At 46.6% G+C, this 21811-nt stretch overlaps 1 protein-coding gene across 21 annotated transcripts in view; it reads right to left on the reverse strand.

Annotated features, from left to right (window-relative positions):
* Positions 1-1112: 1112 nt before the first annotated feature.
* The window catches only part of l(1)G0196 (inositol hexakisphosphate and diphosphoinositol-pentakisphosphate kinase), a 71334-nt gene continuing 50635 nt past the window's right edge, over positions 1113-21811 (reverse strand). For 13 of the 21 annotated variants that reach the window (XM_037422940.2, XM_037422948.2, XM_037422944.2 and 10 more), the window contains 5 exons: positions 6024-6125; positions 5868-5924; positions 4845-4934; positions 2093-2290; positions 1113-1545 (listed from right to left, as the gene is read on the reverse strand). In XM_037422940.2, the coding sequence (XP_037278837.2) occupies positions 1340-1545; positions 2093-2290; positions 4845-4934; positions 5868-5924; positions 6024-6125 (653 nt within the window). In that variant the 3' untranslated portion in view covers positions 1113-1339. Of the gene's footprint in view, positions 1546-2092; positions 2291-4844; positions 4935-5867; positions 5958-6023; positions 6131-21811 lie in introns of those variants that run through there. The other 8 variants (XM_037422957.2, XM_037422955.2, XM_037422956.2 and 5 more) reach the window with 5 other exon arrangements.

Genomic DNA, 21811 nt, shown 5'->3' on the forward strand with positions numbered 1-21811 from the left:
ATTTTCGCGCGCTTGTTTTTAGAGAGAAGCCAGCTGAGGCGCAGAATTTTAACACAGAGAAACGCCTTTTCAACGAGCCCAAAGCAACTGTGCTCGGTTGCGCAGCTACTACTTTTTGAAAATCGGTTTTTTTTCGGGATTTCCGCGATAATTCTCGCCACTTTGGCCAGTGCGACAAGTCTTTAGAAGCACTTAGGCGGTTTTTAGTGGAGATAGTTCGAAATCTGATTGAAGGAGGGCTGCATAAACTGAAAATGTGATTTTCATGAAATCGATTTTTTTGGCTATTTTTAGCGCTACGAAAGCCGCGTCCCATCTTAAAGGCACTTCTGGCACTTTCTGGAAAAGGGGACTTGTGGAAGCGGGAAACTGTTTCAGGCTGAATTTGATGCGATGGCACAAATTCTCGGACAGTAATGAACAACCTAGGACATGGTTCTTCCTACTTTTTTTTATCTCTGTCTGAGCATTTGCGCAATCAACTCAACTTTAACCATATACCAAATAGCCCGACAGAAAATGCTACTAAACTGTGCCAGAGATGAAAAACACGATGTGGAGTGCCAGGAATCGAAACTTGTGATTTAAACTTGTGAATTTTCGATTTTACTGTTTAACCTATTATCATGAATTTAATCACATCACGTGAGCAGTTTAACCACACTCGCGTGAAGTCCTCTGTGGGTGGTGAAATAAGACCATTACCGATATAAGGATGAATCTTAATAATTGAGATTTTAAATTTTGAAATCATGCTATGCTTAGTAACCAAGTCATAGCCTGACGAGCGAAACGTACAGGTTATGGCAAAATACCCCGAGTAAGCAGCTTCCAAAGTACTAGTTTAGTAAGCCATTTGAATGGAATTGCTCGATTCAGCATAACTACGACACCTACCGCACGGCACGTGTTGTTCTCATTTTTAGCAGCAATATGTAACAGCCCAAGTAGATATTTTCACAACATAACAGCAAGGAAGGGAATCAAACGATATGCTAACATGTGTGACATTATAAAAATTAAATCGTACTGTGACAGGATTTGTTCAGTGCAGCACTGTGTTGGAATTTGGTGCATGATAATGCGGCTTGCAAGAAAAGAACGAAGGCAAATTCTGCTTTTGTACAACTATTTATTCAATAAACTGAATGAAACAATCAAATGAGGAGACTGGTTCTTCCAGCGGGCTGAGGAGGCACTCAAAAATTGCTTGAAGCAACTTATGGTACACATTATATCAATCCTGTACTTACAAAAAATAGGACATTTTTTTTTCTTCTAGATTATTTACAGGGCGATGTTAACCACTGTATGGTGAGGGAAATGGGGCAGGAGGCAATCAGAGACTGTTGTTGTAGTATCGAGGGTCGTGCGGTGAAGGTGGCGTGCTGTAGCTATTTCTGCTAGTCGTACCGGACGACTCGGCAGCGCTGGACTCGTTCTCATTCATCTGGCGCAGCTTCGTCCAGATGTCCAGGGTTGACGACGTTGGCGTCGATGGACCGCTGCTTGACACAAACGAGGGTGGCCCACTCCATATCATACCTGGAAACGCCCCAGAATCTTCTGAAACTTGCTTTCATATTGCAGCATGAACACTTCTGAATTCAAACTTCACCAGCAATTACGGCCTGTTGGAGCATAAAAGCTGGTAACAAAATAGAAAAGTGAAGTGACATGAAATGTGTAATTCTCCTGCACTATTACTGCCAGCAAAAAGCCCGTGATCATATTGCATGTATCCCTATTTGAATACACTGTACACTTCTTATACTCGTGAGGCAATGCTGTGAAATCTGTGAAGTATCTGCAGTTGTGACAGAAATATCTCTGAGTGCATTTCCCTGTGCTGCCATTATTTACCTGTGACACTAAGGACTACACCACAAATCATCAACAGTCTGTAAATATGTAAGGTTACAACTTCATCTCTGCATGTCCATTATGTGAAGTATGTATGGTAAGGTTTCATTCATAAGTGTGCTGTAGTCACTGCTAAAGAAAAAAATGCGCTCTCCAATCCACATAAGGCAGATTACGATTGAAAATTGGGTGTCATGGCTACATTAAAGAGAGCAAGAGGTGTGCTTACTGCTTGAAGGTGATGCAACAGGGAGGGCCGAGAACTGGCTGTTGCTATACGTGGATCCGGGACCTTTGGAAACAGAGCTCAGGAGCATCCTGTACGTTGCACTAGTCACCTTGCCCAGAAACTGGTCCAACTGATGCAGAGACAGCGCGTTGTGCAGTGTTTCCAAGGGCCGGATCGATGGTACGCTAACTATGCCATCTGCAATGCGCATGCAACCGCACCACGTTACCACTCGTGCTTGTTCAAGTGCTTACTTCTAGAAAGTGAAGAAGAGCTATGCATGTCAGAATGCCCCGGCTCATGCTTCTGAAACAAGCTGTTGCTACCAAACTCCTTGCTTTTTCTTTTTTTTATGCATACCACAATGCAGTTAGTCACGTCTATTAAATTTCTGTGCTACGATGACTGAACGGCCTTGAACATGAAAATGAACTCCTACAGAATGTTAGATTTGCTTGGCTGCATGTTTTTCCATCATTTATGCAGCTGCAGCTTGTCTACACTCAAGCTGTTTTACTCAAGCTACTCTACACACGAAATGCAGGGTCTTGCTAATAAATAAAATATACGTACATCTGTACTCGTAACATAGTGTAACAAATTTGGTTTAACACTGCTTCTAAATTTTATACATAAGCAATCTTTACTGATGTCTCTGGTGTTGCCCACTTGAACAATTTAACATTGAACAGAAGCAAGGGCCAGCGACATCTTCGACTACTAGGCGATTTCCTGACACATGCAAACTCTAAAGATGCGATTTGGGGGATAAGTTTGTAAAATGATAAATACTACACTCGTAGGAGCACGCACAAGAAATCAGAAGCATGTTAGCTCATTGCTGCTGCTCAGAGCAGTAAGCAAATGTTCGCACAGCATTTTCAACAAGACGGAGTGCGTGTGTGAAAGCATAATATGATTAATTAAAAAGCAGAACTTTTCAAGAACGGTTTGACTGGATATCGACAGTTCCACAGCCTTTTTGACATTCCATAAATGTATACAGTAATGCGAGTACTCAATCCAATCATACCCAATACAATTCTTCAGTTTATTCTAGCCTTTTTAGATGAAGTATTACAATCCACTTACCTGTTCTACCCTTTGTAGGGATGCACATTATAACCTTTCTACTCATGCATGAGATGTTATTTTTGTAAAACCAACTGTAAGGATTACTGCATGCTGTTGGCTTGTATGCAGATTGCTTATCTGAAGGAGGCCACACAGCCTCCACAGAGGGTGTTCTGAGATGTTACAACAGATAAATAGGTTGCAAGGTAAAACACTATGCAGTGCCTAGCTACTGATACTGGCAGTAAGCTGCAACAGCTATCAGCTTTCCTAAAACCTGGGACCTCCTGCAGCAATACTTTTTCACCTTAATAATGCTTATCAAATAAAATTACCGTATTTACTCAATTCTACCGTGCCCTCGATTATAACGCCCGCCCAGTTTCCACGACGAAAAAAAACAAACAACAACTAAGACATCGATTGCAACGCGCACCCATTTTTCTCGTTGGCCCGCGCGATCACACCATTCGGGAAAACGACTCCTTTCGGGAACGTCTTCCGTTTAAATATGAGGTACGGGGGAAGCTTGTGCCTATCTGACGTGCAACGGAGCATTGCTGTCGCTCTAGTTTTACCGTGGCCCAATGTCGGCACGCGAACTTGCTTCGCCCCCTTCTCCTCGCCGGTTGTGGTGCCAGGCCTCTCGAATTAAAGAGGCGTCTGATTGGCATTCCCGATTTGCCCAAGCAGGTAGCCGTCGTTGTGCCGCAAGTTTAGGACGAACCTCTGAAGACTGTCAAGCTTTTCTTCGTACTCCTCTGGTAACTTTCGGCATATGCCCGCTCGCCTTCAGAGGAAAAAGCCTTTCCTCTTCATAAAGTTAGTTAGCCAGCACCTGCTCGCTTTAAACTGGCTCCGCATTAGCCCTTTTTCTAAGGCTAACTGCATAGCCTGCACTTGGAGCAGTTCTGTCGTCACGGGCCGCTGTGCCGCTCATTGCTTAATCACAGCTCTTCAATTTGTGCAGCTCTTCAATTTGTGGAAACCGACCCTGCTGTGGTCCACTGAAGCCTTTGCGTTAATCTTTGCTGTCGACAATATTCTGCTTTTGTTTTCGCCAGTCCCGCACGCACGTTTCGGGAACTCCGAACGACCGCGATGCGGCCAGATTTCCGTCCGTTTCGGCACACGCTATGACTTTTCTTTTAAAAGCGGCATTGTGGTGCACTCGTCGAGTTTTTGGAGTCGGCCCTTCCATGCTGTCGATGCTAATGCACTACAAGATGACGAACTCCTCAGCACACGTACGAAGTGCCGCACATGGGAAACACATAGGCAGAAATGGCCAACGCGCCATGCCGATGCACGTAGGGGGCGGCCATTTTGGAAATGCCGATGGCAATAGAATGATCGTATTCATTTTTTTTCGTACTCGATTCTAACGCGCATGCGATTTATGAACTCGCTTAACCAGAAAAAAGGTGCACGTTGGATTCGAGTAATTACGGTAAATCTTTAAGACAGAGCGGCAGTTCACGTTGCATGCATTTCACTTAGTGAATGTACACTGCTAGGGAAAAAAAATACTGAACCAAGGCTAACATTTAAATCCAATTCGAAATCTTCTCACTGACTGCAATCAAATGTACTGCAAGACCAGACAAGCTTGAAAACACCATCAAATTTCACCACATATGCACTTTCATGCTTGACGGTCATGTGACAATGTCCTCACCAGCAACAGCAGTGGGAAAAAGATTTTTCAAGTCTGGAGCGCTGGAAGAACCACTGATCACTGCCGTACTAAACAGGCTCCCAGATGAACCTAGAATGAGTTGAGACAAGAGTTCTTTTTTTTGTTCCAAACTTTCACGTAAATTGTGCATGTTTGGTTAACAAGAGACTGCAGAGAACTAGAAAACGTATGTAAGCTATGACATTTAGAGAAAGCTTTCATGAAACAAGGGAAACATGCAGCACTCAAACACTACTCTAATGCATGCATTAATAGTAGGTAGCCCGATAAAAAAATGTAAAGCTGTGCAATGTGCTTTTTTGCTACTGTGATCAGGCGCCCAATAGCACACCACTGCACATCAAAATGTTTCCAGTTATTTTCTGCATCTCTGTGCGTGACTTCATATCACTATCTACGACTGCGACCCTCAACTACTTTTCCTGTATCATCATTACTAATTTGTTTCTCTAATAGCACATCAGCTAACCATTCTATGCTCTCCGTTATTTGCCACATCACACTGTCTCCTCAAACTTTCGGCTATTGTACCGCCAAGCAACCACACTCGATTTAACCCTCCATCTCCTCGTTTCTTAAGTTATTCCAATAATTTTTTTGTCAGTAATCGCAGTATTTTTTGCCACTTCACTAGTTTCTTAGGTGTCTATCAAATGCATGCCCAACTAACGAAGTACTGCTGTGATATAGTGAGCATAAGCCTTCAGTTTCAAGAATACCAATGACTTTTGAAAGACTACTGAATAAGTTTAAACCCTTCCGTGAATTGATGACCTAGGTTCCAGAACCCAAAGACTGCACTGGCACTTGCAGAAAGCTCCTTATATCTCCGACTCCGGCTTGTTATAGTTGCTCCAATATCAAAGGAACAAAATCTGGCAACTTTGGGCTGATGAAAAAAAAAAAGGGGGCTCAAGAAACAAGTGTGTAGACAGCCAACTCCACTTTTAAAGAGTGCCAAGCAAACCATGCAGCAAACAGAGACACAGGTTGATCACTTACCAAAGACCTTAGGGAGGTCAGCAACACTGCAAATCCTCAGATAGGAGCTCAATTGCCCTGGGACAGAATGACGGTGCCTGTGTAAGCCATCTAAAGCATGGAACCAGCGACAGAAAAAAAAGTGCACGGTCTTGGTCAAACCAGAACACCACACACCTCTCACCAGTAAGTATCCAGAAACGAAGCAGTGACCAACAGAAGAGGAAAGAAAGCAGCCCCGGTCATGCACTAGTGTGTCGTCGCTGCAGAAGAGGCACTCTAACCTCGAAACCAAAAAAGAAAAAGGGCAGTCAAGTCTGACAGGCAGCCAATATAGTTACCAGAAAAAAGAAAAGAGAATGACAAAGACAGAAAAAAGTGTAAGCAGTGGATCATGAAAGGGATAATCGACAGCCACCCACTCGCAGCGTGAAGCCACAAGGAAGTCCATGTGGATTTATGAGAAAGAAAACTCCTTCGTTGCCGAAGAATGTGTCCTGGTCCAGGTATCAAACTCAGGACCAACACCGTTCATAGGCAGTTGCTCTGTCAAACTGAGCTAACTAGCACACTAGCAATTGGAAACACGAGGGCGAATAAATCGACAACTTGCAGCATATGGACATAGAATACCACAAATAAATTTTGCGAAAATCAGCAGTTTCGCGGCCTTACGTGACTCCATAGAACTCATACGAAATATTCTATGTCCGTGTGCTTAGAATTGTCGATTACTTCGCCCTCATGCTGCCTATTGCTAACTTCGCTTAACTACCTAGTACAGCGATGATCCCCGGGCCATGATTAAATTTTTGGCAATTAAGAAGCTTTGTTTGAAATATTTCTTTCACTACGCTTCTGCCACCTTGCGGGACTCCACAGAACTCTCTTGCAATGAAGCAGAAAGAAAATTGGAAGGAAAACAGTGAGTGGCTGCACAAATAAAAGCCTGGGGGCCAGCCATACCAAACAAAGAATGCATGCAAGGTCAAAGCAACATACACATGCAATGAGCCAGCAACAAACAGAGGAAAAGAAACAAAAGAGATGAAGGCACTGAGTCGAACAATACGGCAACAAGAAAACACATGCAAGCCATGAAATTAAAATCAATGCAACAAAAAGCTGGGAGAGAAAAAGGGGGCAGAAAAAAAATTTCAGGATGAAGATTTATCTGGAGTACAGCAGTGGTGTCTGTGGTGCTCTGCTGGGCATCAAGCCGTGAATCACTGGCACACACTTGTCACAGCAGTTCAAGAAGTAAAAATTTATCGTTGCTGCAACAGCCATCAAGAAACTGAACGTCTTGCAAGTGCCTGAAATGAAACATCTTCAAACCAGCACATCAGCAATGTGTGACAACGATTTTAAATGTTCCAGTAATAGTACAAAGTTATTCTTTTTATCAACTGTCCCCGATTCTTGCAAGGCTCAGCCGACTTCTATCAATTGTTTCTTGATTGGGAGCAGCACTAATGGAGCGAATGCCACAGGCTACTCGTTATTCTGGGCTAGGCAGGTGTCCACACGTACATTTGCACTTGTACCTTTGTGGAAAGGTTGAGGTGCATCTCTACAATAGATTCCCATTGCAGGGAATACTCTGAGCAACAATGTCATAAGTGCGTGGCACCGTAAACAAGTCACTGAGGAGTAATCAACTGCAAATGATCCCAAGGAGTATTAATAAGCCGTAGACCTGATGCGAAATCTGCTGCCATCTAGCGGCTACCGTGGGCAATTTCCGCCATGTTGAAGGATGAGCGCGCTCCGCAGGCGCACAGACGGAGAATGCGTATTATTTATTTATTTATTGCGAATACTGCAGGCCAGTTTGTGGCCCAAGCAGGAGGGGCAATTGGCAATCAACCTGTGGTGGCTGATAGTAACGGCAACGCTCACATATCTTCGTGTGAAGTTCTGCTCAGACTAAGCAAAATGAGATGCTGAAAAATATGTCGGCAGGAAAACTAACCTCCATCTTATTACATTTTCTCATGGCTGACGAGAAGCAGTAGATGGTTTCGTTGCTCTGGCTACTGGCTATAACAAATGCTGTTTTTTCATTCACCGTTCACATTCAACTAATATATGCGATATGTGACGGCATTGCCACTCGTTAGAGAATGCTCCTTTGTGTCATGCCAGAGCAGTACAGTATTCACATTGGGTGCTTGCAGGCACAGACAAACCGGCTCCATGTACAACCTTCAAAGTTGCGTCACGTCTATAATTCATGCATGTTTGCACTGTTTTTGACAACCTGACTGTTAATTACATTACACTAACACATACATGTCAGACAGGTAGGATGTGGGCATTATCTATTCACTGCAAATGAGCCGATCGCACTGCAGCGTGTTAGTACCTGGTTTGTTTTTGACTGTGGAGTTTAACAAGGTAGTGCTTAGTAGGAAGCACTGCACGCATGATAGTTCACTAGGCACATTTTTTTAAGCATTTCATGCACTATCACTGTGAAAATCACAGAGGAGGCCCGGATGCCCTATCCTTTCCCCATACTGTTAAGAAGAGCTCATATGAGGTTTTCCCAAAAGCTGATTCCCACACCTGTGTGCTATGAAAAGTTAATAGATGCTCCAAGTATGTGGCACTTTTCATGAAGAGAAGGAAACAATCCTTCATGCTCACTGAAGTCTCCTGGCTCCAGAAAGATATACTACAGGAGGTGGTGCACCAAATAGTCTGGTGTTAACTTTAGTCACTGATTTGATGGACAGCTTATTTTTATTGCAGTAACAATTAGAGGGATGGAGCAAGTACAAATATGCTATCAACATGGCCTTAATGTTCTGTACGAAGTCTCAGTATGACAAGATTATACAGTGCCTACGCATGTCACACTGTGAGACTGAGGGAAAGCATGCAGGAGAGTGCGTCTTTGTATTCAGAGCGATAGCGCATAACAATTAAGAGAAGTGACCGTTCATCAATGCATGCTATTTCATTCACTCTAGAGCACATCTTTATCGCCAAAATTTTCTAAGCTTATTTACGTAGGAATGGCACTAAAACTGTAATCATTGGTACACAAACACACACACACGCTTATGCAGTTAAATTGCAGATTCGTTCAACTGAGGTTTGTTACTACCAAGTTTGTACCACTGGAAAAATATGACAATACACTTCCTATATGAACAGTGGCCTCTAACATCATCACCATCAACAATACTAATAAAATGACTAAAAACCACTATAAAAATTGGGGGACCCTTAAGCTTCGCTTTAAGTGTTGAACGAAATAGCAAAATCCGGCCCCTAGTGCGCCCTTCAACCGCTAAGTGCTTACTTATTAATATGTTCTGTTCTCTCTCTCTCTCTCTCACACACACACACACACACATACACACACACACACACACACACACACACACACACACACACACACACACACACACACACACACACACATGCACACAAAAAAAAGCGGGATGTGTTCATAGTAATGCAATGAGTGTGCAGTGTGACAACTTCCCTCTGCTAGAATGGCGCTCTGCTATAGTCGAGACACGTTTCTCACAATGTCTCATAAATGGCACACAGACAAACACACACACAGGCATGAATAGTACATACAGGTTTTTGATCAAAAGCAAGATACACGCCATGCGCTCGCCATTCCCGAGGCCATAAAGATTCTCAAAATGCCTCATAGATGGCAGCACATTATCTAGCGTTTGCTGTTTGCTTTATCAACGCCTCTGGAAAGGCATGATATGTTTTCCGCTAGCTGGACATAGTTGTCTATTTATAGAGCCATTTGAAAGTTCCTGTGTGTTTTTAGCGGCGATGGGAGCACTATCTCGGCCTTTTCCGACGTAGTTTGATGGCCTCCCAAATGAGTCTACAAATCGCCAAATGCGGTTGTTTTTGTCATGACACCTGTCGAACAAAATGCGTTAACATTTTCGTGACCGCGCCTGTCCCCATCGATAGTATGTTTTGGACGTTTTTGGACCCCTTGCGCTATCAACGAGTAAAAAAAAAGTATTTTATCAGTTTCACTTCTGTTTTGCTCTTTTTTCACCGTGTGGTGATCTTAAAACGCCTTTTGATGTGCGCGAGTGAGCGTGCAGTTTCCATCATGGTGTCGACGTCGCGTGTGACCGCTTCCCGAAAACGGCGAATTTTGAGGGATTCTCGTGCATTTGGGCTGGAATATTCAAATGACGACAACAGCACAGGCTCGGAAGATGACATCGACACTTTTGATTTTAGCGCGGACGACGAGAGTTTGTCAAACCGCCCCAGAAAATTAGCGGTCGTCCACCAATGAGTTTAGCTTAGTGCTCAGGCTGCATGATTGTCGACGTGTGTCGGTGTAAGTTGACCCGATGTGTTTTGAAGGTTAAAGCTCTCATCTGCAGGGCATCCACTTCCTTTGGGCGGGACTACTTGCCGGTGGCAGCGCGTGGAGTGCGGTTTTGTGTGGGCAAGCAACAGGGAGCGAACCTTGGAGCTGCGTTACACAGTGTCGCGCAGCGCTTCGCGAGTGCTGTCCACTTTTTGTTTTTTACTGTTATAGTTATTGGAGAGCTATGCAAAAGCACAAATAAATATGCTTCAACACATATTTTTGAGAAACCGACGTACAGCGAGAGATACGGTTCTTGGAGGTCTGAAAGTCCATCTTGATGCTCCTACACGAAACGCTCCTCAAAGCTAATGGCACCAGTCAAAAAAAAATAAATAAATAAATAAAAAAATCAGGAACTGTCAGTTATGTTATGAACAAAAAAAAGTTTTACAGAAAAAGTGTTTTCTGTGAAACATGTGTAGCAAACCTGTGTTCTAACGCATCGCGAAACTGCTTCGCACAGTGGCATGAAAGACACTACGGGTAATGTTACTTTATGTACAAAAAAACTTTTGTATTTACAGTGCTTATATTTACAGGATAATTGTGTGTGCTCCTTGCTCTTAAAATGAATATTTCCATTTATTTTTATGCCTAGCCTGTTCAGAGCAGTGTTGATGGTTCAATGAAGTTTCTTTGTTCATGTTTACAATGTTTTTTGTTTGATGATTTTTTTTCGTATTATTGTTAATAAATTTGTGGTTTCAAACTGGCTGTGTTTAAAAGATAACTCCTAGCTGTGCAATTTGACACAATAAACACTGACATCAGTAACTTTGGGTGCCATAAAAAATAAGGTTTTCTGAACTACCCAAGAACGGCCAAATTTCTCACGATCACTATAGTGTTGAGGAAATTCTTTTCACTACTTGGCATTTATGCAGCATTTTTTCCCGAAGCAGCTGCAAGTAACATCGCGGATTTGTGGTAGGACACCTGCTTGCCACAAGAACGGCCCAGGTTCAATCCTCAATTTGTCCTCAATTTTATTCTTTATTTTATTTGCTTCTTTCTCACTTTTTCGCTCACAACCAACGGTGCCAACGCCGACGGCAGAATGTCTGCGACACGAGCTCTCTAACGCTATTCCGTTCAAGAATGATTATATGTACCATTTGTTTTACTTCTATTCAAAATGCTTGGTGGACCACTACAAAGGAGAACACAATCCATGTTTTATACAGCACAACTCTCTCTCACTACTAGGCTACTGCCTTGCTTTCTGTGAAATTGGTACAATGACTTGTTCGCACCAACTAAGATGCCACTGCTTATGACCTTGCTTCCATTCACCACGCAAATTTGTTAATAACGGAGTGCGAGAGGTAGTGCCAGCAGTGTATTCTGGCTATGGTGCTTCAGTCTTGCAGACAAAACATAATCAATTCTTTTTGATTCAGAATATTAGCACCAAGTGAGCGACTATACCACACGTAACCCGCTGTTTTTGGCTCAACAGATGCTCCCACATGCGGTCGCACTTGTATTCTTAGGAAAAGGTTGAAGTGCTCCCTACAATGCATCCCCACTGCAGAGATTTCGCTTTGTTTTATTAGTGGATGACCCGCTGAGTTTGCTTAAATTGTAGGAAACCTTGACTGCAAGTGTCGCATTTTCCCCCTATTTCCTCAATGGATGCAATCGCAGTTAGCAAGCAAAGGTCACGTCAAAGAAAACATTAAAGAGATAAAAAAGATATTTTACGTTTGACAGGAGTTTGGTTTACTGAGAGTATACCGATATTAACATTATAATGCTTGTTACAAGCAAGACTGTTGGCTCAAATTGAAAAACTGATTTCTTTACAGCTAATTGTGATCAGACTTTTACCTACACTTACAAGAGTGCTCAATTCTACTACATATAATGACTTACGACGGACAATGGACGAAGGAAGTGCTGCCGTGCAATTCTGGTGTCATACATTAAGAATGCAAAATCAGTGGAATACAGCAAGAAGTACAAAACTGTCCTATAAGCATAACCTATAGGCTTCGAAAGCTGATAGAAAAAAGGAGATTGTGTTTAATATGTTTAAGATGGCCCATAACACGCCAGCAGCATTGTGTCAGTTTTTATTTTTTCCAATGCAGCATGAGTCGTCTACACAGTTCAGATTATGCAACTACAAAACGTGAGCTCGAGCCAGAATTAAATAAAAATCATGAAATAATAGAATCATTTGGAAAAAAAAAAACAGCATGCATTCGGAGAGAAATAGTAGCATTCAAAATTAAATAGTAAGGTCTACTTGGTCTCCTATTGAAGAATCAGCCTAAGAAAGTACTGCGCAAAATGACGCTTGAAAAGCGAAGAACCATAGGCATACTTTGGTTTTATTTCACGCAAATAAAGGAAATGAGTTCAAAGTATGCAGGCAGAAATTATTGTAACATGTGGTGCAGAAATGGCAGAGTGAATGCAGCCGCCATAACAGAAGCAGAAAGCATGCTGGTTAGTGGGCTCGCATATCATCATGCAAACATGCGTGAACACAGTGGAAGTATCGTCCGACAGAACAGAAGAAAGTCAGTTTGATGTTGCTTGAAAAGGAAGGCAAAAACACATGATGCAGGCAGTCAATAAACTGGAACACAAACAATGTTTTACATGAAAAATGTCAAAATCGAAAATGCATTATTCTTCCGTTCGCTGTGAATGTTTCAAACAGTCGCAAAATTGTGTAATGAACAAATTTACCGCATTTACTTGCAAAATTTGCACGCTCGCATAATCTGTGCACCCCAAATATTTTGCTAATGACGAGACCGTTGTGCATCCCAAATATTTTGCTGGCTTTGCTAAAAAATATATATTTACTCGCATATTTTGTGCTCCCCTTTCCACCCTAGCCAGCTCACCAGCGCGTACACGAAGAGACTTAGGATCTTTCGATGCTTTGGATGGGCGCGCATATCGCCGAGCAGACAAGTGCAGTCAAAGGGGCTGCAAGTGCAAAGTCCCTTCTTCCGAAGACTTCCATCGAACTAGGGTCTCTGGGATACCGTACCCGAACACTCAAAACTGTTGATGGGTCGCTGGAACTGCTCGAGTGTCTGTCTCCCCGTATGTCCCCATCTCTACTACCGCGGCAATGCACAACTTTCTGCATCGGAGGCGTGTGAAGGCCTTTTGCGCCAACTCTTCCCCTTGTTCTCTGCCCCTGAGCTGCAGCGCACACTTGGTCGATTTTCGAAGTTTATGTTTCGCCATTCGACCGACGCGTTTTTACGGTTCCCTCGTGGTGTGCTACAGTAATTATATTGACGCAAGGCAAACGCAGTATTCAAACTACGCGCGCTAGTTCGTGCGCCTCCCAAGAGACAAGCGGCTTGATGATGAAACAAGAGAAGGCCGTGACGGCGCGCGCCTCCTCAGCACGGAATTTTGATGAAAAAGAAGTGGTGCACCGCTCGAGGGTTTTTCTCGGAGATTAATCCGCTTTTGCTGATCGCCTGTTGGAAACGCCGCTACATTTTCTTTTACTTTTCGGGCACAAGTTAGCCCCAATAAACAGTTATTCGTACACCCTTTGGATTGTACGTAACAGTTCTGGTGGAGGAGCCGGGTAATGATCCCAAACCCAGTTGGACTTCGAGGAAGCAGCCCGGAACCACAAGCAGTCGAACCAACTGAGCTCACGCCAGTTCATCAGCGCTCCAGCCGTCGTCTACGTGGTGAGCTGCCGGAATTTCCCCTGCCACCAGAACCCAGAGTGTCTCCAGCTGTCTCCGGTGAGAGTGCCGAAATGTCATCTCCAACCGCTGCCCCACACGTCGTTTCGTCTCCAGTCGCTGCCATGCACGTCATTATCGATGAGCCACGGACGCCGGACCCTTTTCGTGGGGATCCTCATGAAGACACCGAAAATTGGCTGGAGGGTTTTTGAGCGCGTCGCCAACTGCAACGGATGGACCAAAGAACGGAAGCTCCGCCGAGTTTATTTCGCATTGCAGGACAGCGCACGAACGTGATTCGAAAACCATGAAGGTACCATTCGATCAGGGGATGATTTCCGACGGGAGCTACTGGCCACATACCCGAGTACAGACCGCAAGGAAAGAGCTGAAGCTGCCTTGCAAGCAAGAAACCAGCGCAACAATGAAATGTATGTGGAAGACATGTGCCAGTTATTCCGCCGGTCTGATCAAAATATGAGCGAGGACAAGAAACTTCGGCACCTGATGCGTGGGGTGAAGCAGGAGATTTTTGCTGGTTTGCTCCGATGCCCTCCGCGGAACGTCGCTGAATTTCGCACTGAGGCGACAGCGGTTGAAAAGACTCTGCAACAGCGAGCGAGGCACTACAATCGAGATGTTAACGTCGCATCCGTAGACGCGGTGTCAGCAGTCTTCGGGAATGGCATCAACGTATTACGAGAGCTCATTCAATCGGTGGTTCGAGAAGAGCTCCAGAAGCTAAATGGCAACCCCTAAATGGTCTCGTCATTAGCGGAAGTTGTTCGGGAGGAGGTGAGACAGGCAGTCCGTGAGCAGCAGCCACCAGCCCAGCCTGTTCAAGCGTCGGTTCCGATGCAGCCCGCAGTCTCGTACGCCGAGGTGCTGAGAGGCGCCCCTGTACCCCATTTCGTCGCCCCTGGACCTTATTTCGCCGCAGCAAGCACGCATCTGCCAAAACCTCGATTAACGCCGTCCCCAGCCGAGACTAGGATCCGAAAAGCTGATATATGGCGCACTCCTGATCGAATTCCGCTTTGTTATCACTGCGGCGAAGCTGGCCATCTTTACCGGATGTGTGAATATCGCCGAGCTGGACTTCGGGGTTTTTCTGTTAACGCTGCCTGTCCACGGAATGGGGAGCGACCTTTTGAAATCGAGGAGTACTTGTCAACGCGTCAAGGTGCTCACTCCTCGCAGCAGCATCAGTCTCGGGCGACAGCGCCACTGAGGTATCGGTCACTAAGTCCGCGCTGTTGCGAACGACGGGCCGATCCCGCCGAAGCCACCACTGTTGCGAAGCCACTTCCGAGGCTGCCACCGATGCCACCACTGTTGAGAACCGGACCAATCCCGCCGCTTCCACCACTGTTGCGTAGCGTAGGTTTATCAGCTCGCGACTGCTTCTGCGCAGAGCTGATAAGACGAGCGGACGAGACGACGGTGAGTTAAACAAGGTTTATGTACAGCATATATACAGAGGCGTTACAATTTCGGCACTGGGGCCGACAGAGACTCGAAGAGCCGAGCTCTCCTCTCTAACACATAGGTCAGCCCTTCGCCTAAGACCGCTGACTCGCACACATGTCGGCTCTCCGACACGGGACCTCCTCTCTCTAGGACCGCCGCTCGCGACGCGCCGCAGGGCTTCTTTTATTTACACCGGGTCCAACCAAAAAGTCCAATCAGAAGCGCCGCTGGTCGCCAGGGCAGATTCCTCCAATGGGGGGTCGCCGCGCCATGCGTCAGACCACCAGACACGAGAACGCCGGCTCGCTGTCACGTGCGGAGCTGACTAAATGCACGTGGGCCAGAGACGCGCCGCGCGTGTTTACGCCGTTCGCGCCAGGCAGACTGCGGGCTGGCCTTGACCCAGATTGCCTTTTTCAGAGGCACGGACGTTTGACGAGGACTCGCTGGCATAACAGCACCCCCGCCGCCAGACAATGCACCGGAAAGACGAGCTGCTTCCACGGGGCTCGGATGTCAGGTGCGCTCGTTCGCCAGGTCCCTCCAGGTTCGCCTCCAGGGCCATGGGGAGAATACAGCTCCAGACTGTTCCGGGAATACAGCCCATTCTTGACGACGGATCCCAGCTCCACTGGCTTGTCGCCACAACTTGCTGGCCAACTTCGCTCGTCTCTTCTGACCATCTTCGGTTTCAGCACTTGTCGATGGTTCTGCAACTTGCCAAGAACGGATCGACAACAAACAACACACGACACAAGCAAGTGCCCTCGGTCACCCGACAGAACACCAGACAAAGTATAGTTCAACATATACCTATCTACGTGTCTATCAGAATTTCGTTCCCTCCCTCTACATCAAGAGGCACATGCGGGACACAAGACTCTTAAAATGACAACTCAATTTCTTTTTCCCACGTACAACAACGTAACGAATTAGAATACCACATAAAGTTGGCCCCTTGAGATCACTCTAAACGAGAGCGCTCAGCCCAGGTCGTGATGAGGTCAAAATTTTGCCCCGAATCACCAGCCAGTAACCGAAAGGTTGAGAAGGTACTAGCTAGAACGCACTGCTCAATGCACCTGCATTAGCGTTTACCTTTCCTTTATTTTATTTTTTTGATAGCGAACGTCAAAGTTCCGCTGTGGAGCAACATGCTCCATCTCATCTCAACTGGCCACTTTTAGGCGACGATACCTATGCGGCACCAAGAGCGGCTCACACTTTCGACGTTGCACAGGGGAACAACGATACGGTTTGCTAGGGATTGGCTCCTTACAAGTTAGCTCTATATCGTGTTCGGTAACCGTCGTGTCTCCGGGACGGTCCGACAACACGTATCCAAACTCGGAAACAATCCCTTTCAGGTCCTCCTCCTGGACTTCACTTAACCTAGGCTCTAGGTTCAACTTCTCCAAGATTACCTCCGATCCCCTTTCGATTACATCACTAGTGGTCAAAATTTTTGCTCCTTCCTCGGAAACACTCAACAGCTGATTTACGACCGCTTTCAAGTTACTGTGATAAATTTTGTTCGGCCGCCTTCCTAATTTCTCTTCACAATTGGTATCAGAAAGCTTCGATACTACTTTTGCGGGCCCTTCCCAATCAACCTCAAGCTTGTTCCTTTTGGACGGCTGCAGCAGAATTACCTGATTCCCTACTTCAAAAGCACGCTTCTTCACCGATTCCTCGTAGTGCTCCTTCGACAGCACTTTTGCCGCGTTTTTCTGGCTTTCCACTAGCGCTTCAATTTGGCTTTCCGCTAGCGCTTCAATCGCGAGATCCTCACGCTGCTCCCGAACGAGCGTCTCTCGATCAACTCTCGGCAGCTCGCTCCAACTTTCCGCTACGGGCGAGAGCGTTGCAGCCCTCTCGCTCTGATCTAATGGCGCCACGTCGTCTCCCCCAGCGCATACCGCGCCGGCCGCTCCCGCGACGCGCCGCTCGCGTGACTGCTGACATGACTCATGCGGAAACTTTTCTTTCTGGGGTTCCGTCGACCCGCCGACAAGGTCACTTGAGAGTTCACCGCATTGAACCAGATCAAGCTGCCGCGAAAGCTTCCGTGCTTGCAAACACTGTAGGATTGCCAATTCTAGTCGTTTCAACTCTAGGCGCTCCTGTCTCTCGGCCTCCTCGCGGCGTTCTCGCCTTTCAGCCTCCTCACGTTCGCGAGCTTCGCGCTTTTCAGCTTCTTCGCGGCGTGCTTTGATATCCTCCCAGGCCTCATCGACTTCCTCCGCCGACACTCCCTCATCCTTCATGATCTCAAGGATTGCTTGCTTTCGTTTCGCACGGCCCAAAGTAATGCCGAGTTCCTCACAAATTTCGATGAGTTCCTTCACTTTAAGGTTCTCCATCGTTCACACTAGCCTTTTGCTGTTTGCCCCTGTTAACAATTTACTTGCCGTACCCACTATAAGCCTACTAGCACGACGCGCAAGCAATTTTTCACACTCCCGTGTTTACCCCCTCCGCATTAACTTCGGTTTCAAAGCACTTCAACTTGGCTTGAAACGATCAAAGCTCACTCGAATGCTTCACACAGCCCTTCTCTAAACTACTACAACCTGAGCTAGAGTAGTCTGGTGAACTGAGGGGAAAACGTCAGGCACTCACCGCATCGATGTCGCTGACGCCGGCCGATCCCGCAGCTGCCAACCACTGTTGCGAACGACGGGCCGATCCCGCCGATGGCACCACTGTTGCGAAGCCACTTCCGAGGCTGCCACCGATGCCACCACTGTTGAGAACCGGACCAATCCCGCCGCTTCCACCACTGTTGCGTAGCGTAGGTTTATCAGCTCGCGACTGCTTCTGCGCAGAGCTGATAAGACGAGCGGACGAGACGACGGTGAGTTAAACAAGGTTTATGTACAGCATATATACAGAGGCGTTACAATTTCGGCACTGGGGCCGACAGAGACTCGAAGAGCCGAGCTCTCCTCTCTAACACATAGGTCAGCCCTTCGCCTAAGACCGCTGACTCGCACACATGTCGGCTCTCCGACACGGGACCTCCTCTCTCTAGGACCGCCGCTCGCGACGCGCCGCAGGGCTTCTTTTATTTACACCGGGTCCAACCAAAAAGTCCAATCAGAAGCGCCGCTGGTCGCCAGGGCAGATTCCTCCAATGGGGGGTCGCCGCGCCATGCGTCAGACCACCAGACACGAGAACGCCGGCTCGCTGTCACGTGCGGAGCTGACTAAATGCACGTGGGCCAGAGACGCGCCGCGCGTGTTTACGCCGTTCGCGCCAGGCAGACTGCGGGCTGGCCTTGACCCAGATTGCCTTTTTCAGAGGCACGGACGTTTGACGAGGACTCGCTGGCATAACAGCGCCCATCTTCAAACTCTCCGAGGCGACTTCCCCAAAGCCCGCTTCGGGAAAACTAGAATCGGCGACCTGGGGAGGTAAGGCCGCTGCCGACACAAGAAAACAACCTCCAGTGCCGATTTAAAAATGTGATGATGGACACGAGACTACGTGCGGAAACGGTAACGTCGTTTCTGATTTGTCGGTAATTAAAGACGGCTACGAAACGAATGCTTTGGTAGACACAGGCGCAGACTATTCCGTCATGAGCAGGGGACTTGCCAGAACGCTGAAAAAGTGCTGACCCCTTGGATAGGACCACAAGTGCGAACCGCCGGGGGACACCTTATCGATCCGGCAGGCATGTGTACCTCTAGAGTCGGGATACACGGCTTCACCTACGTCGCCAGCTTCATTGTCCTGTCAGAGTGTTCAAGAGATGCAATTATCGGAATGGACTTTTTGCAGGCCAATGGCACAGTGATAAACGTGCAGGAAACATGCGTCTTGTTCGCGCAAAACACGCCATCGCGACATTTGAGAGTGAAAAACGATTCGATGCGCTCCAGATCATCGTTGTCACCGTAAAAAGCAATGTGTACAACGACTATGAAAGAATGGCAGAAAGCAATACTGGGCTATTACTCGAGAAAGGGATCTGTGCAGTAAGAGGTATTGTACGACTGCGTGATGGGTGTACGAGTGTCTTCCTGACAAATTTCCGAAATGAGGTGCAGCATCTTGCGAAGGGAACTGTTGTTGGTCACTTGCACGATTACGTTTCGATTACAAATTTGAATTCTTCCGAGACTGCACCACTACACCCTGACGGTATAGATTCCATACTCGCATCTATCCACATCGAAGCAGCCCTATCACCAAACCAGAAACAAAAAATCGAGAGCCTTATACGGGAGTACGCCTCATGTTTTTCCACGTCATCGAAAGTACAAAGAACATCTATCACCAAACACCGCATCATAATCGATCATTCTGTTAGACCTATTTGCCAGCACCCGTACCGAGTGTCATCAAAAGAGAGAGAAGTCATCAGAGGCCAAGTTGAAGAAATGCTCAGGGACGACGTAATTCAACCGTCGGCCAGCCCATGGGCCTCACCTGTAGTACTGGTAAAGAAAAAGGACCAGACCTAGCGCTTCTGCGGTTACTACCGAAAATTGAACGGCGTCACAAAGCGGGATGTCTATCCCCTTCCAAGGATCGATGACACCCTTGACAGACTACGAGACGCGAAATTCTTCTCTTCTCTAGACCTCAAGAGCGGATACTGGCAGATAGAGGTGGACGAACGAGATCGCGAGAAAACTGCTTTTGTGACCCCAGATGGGTTATAAGAGTTCAAGGTACTCCCATTTGGCCTGTGTTCCGCACCCGCCACATTTCAGCGGATGATGGTACTGTGCTGTCCGGGTTAAAATGGCAGTCCTGCCTTGTTTATCTCGATGACGTGATTTTTTCGGCCACCTTCGATCAGCATCTGGAACGACTACGGACTGTGCTTGAAGCGATTAGTTCAGCAGGGCTGACGATAAAACCACAGAAATGCCATTTTGGTTTTCATGAACTGCTTTTCCTCGGTCATGTGGTTAGCTCTGAAGGCATTCGACCTGACTCCGAAAAGACAGCAGCTGTACAAAAATATCCTAGACCGACGGATAAAAGGGCTGCGAGACAATTCTTAGGACTTTGTGCCTATTACAGAAGATTCATCAAAGATTTTTCAAAGATTGCGGAACCACTAAGCCGACTGACGAAAGAAGACATGCCTTTCGCCTGCACAAGCGAGCAAGAAGACGCGTTCAATGAGCTACGACAGCGACTCCTAAACCACCCCGTCCTGGCACATTTCCACGAAGAAGCCGAAACAGAGATTCACACGGACGCAAGCAATTTGGGACTAGGCGCCGTCCTTGTGCAGCTGCAAAACGGAGAGGAAAGAGTGGTTGCATATGCTAGTCGCACTCTTTCGAGAGCTGAAATAAATTATTTGGCGACAGAAAAAGAATGTCTGGCGGTAATATGGGCCATACAGAAATTCCGACCGTACTTATATGGTAGACCATTTCGAGCAGTGAGCGACCATCACTCGCTGTGCTGGCTCGCAGGCCTAAAGGACCCTTTTGGGCGACTTGCTAGATGGAGCCTCAGGTTGCAAGAATACGACATAACAGTCGTATACAAGTCGGGTCGCAAGCACAGCGATGCTGATTGCCTGTCACGTGCACCAATGGAATCTGCACCTGTGGAAGATGGAGACGACTTTCCGTTTTTTGGGGCCGTCAGCACCGCAGACATGATTGAATGTCAACGATCTGACGCGGAGTTGCTTAAACTGATCAAGCATCTGGAAGGGCAACCCGTGCGTGTTCCTCGAGTTTTCGTCCGGGGATCGTCCTCGTACCTGATGAGAAACAACGTTTTATACAAGAGAAACATGGAGCACAGCAAGGAGAAATTCCTACTCGTCGTTCCTTCGGCCTTGCGACCCGAAATCCTGAAAGCCTGTCACGATGACCCAGCAGCAGGACACCTCGGAGTGAGTAGAACATTCGCTCGCATCCGCACCAAGTACTACTGGCCAAAGTTACTGGATGCTGTACAGCATTATGTAAGGACATGTAGAGATTGCCAGAGACGCAAAACGCCTCCATTGAAACCTGCAGGATTTCTCCAACCAATCAAACCACCTGAATCTCCGTTTGAACAAGTAGGAATGGATCTACATGATCCATTTCCTACGTCATCAATGGGCAACCGATGGATAGTAGTGGCGACAGACTACTTAACCCGGTATGCCGAGACAGCCTCTCTCACCAGGGACACGGCTATAGAAGTCGCTGAATTTTTCGTCACTAACATTGTACTATGGCATGGTGCCGCAACGGTGGTTATCACGGATCGAGGAACTGCATCCACAGCCCATCTGACGCAGTCCATTATGAAACTTACCACACATGTCATAAGAAAACAACGGTTTACCACCCCCAAACGAATGGGCTAACCGAGCGACTCAACAGAACTCTAACTGATATGTTGTCCATTTACGTTGACTTGGAGCACCGTACGTGGGACAAGATACTGCCGTACGCCACTTTCG

This window comes from Rhipicephalus microplus, chromosome 4 (assembly GCF_043290135.1).
Source record: "Rhipicephalus microplus isolate Deutch F79 chromosome 4, USDA_Rmic, whole genome shotgun sequence".
NCBI classification, from domain to species: Eukaryota; Metazoa; Arthropoda; class Arachnida; order Ixodida; family Ixodidae; genus Rhipicephalus; species Rhipicephalus microplus.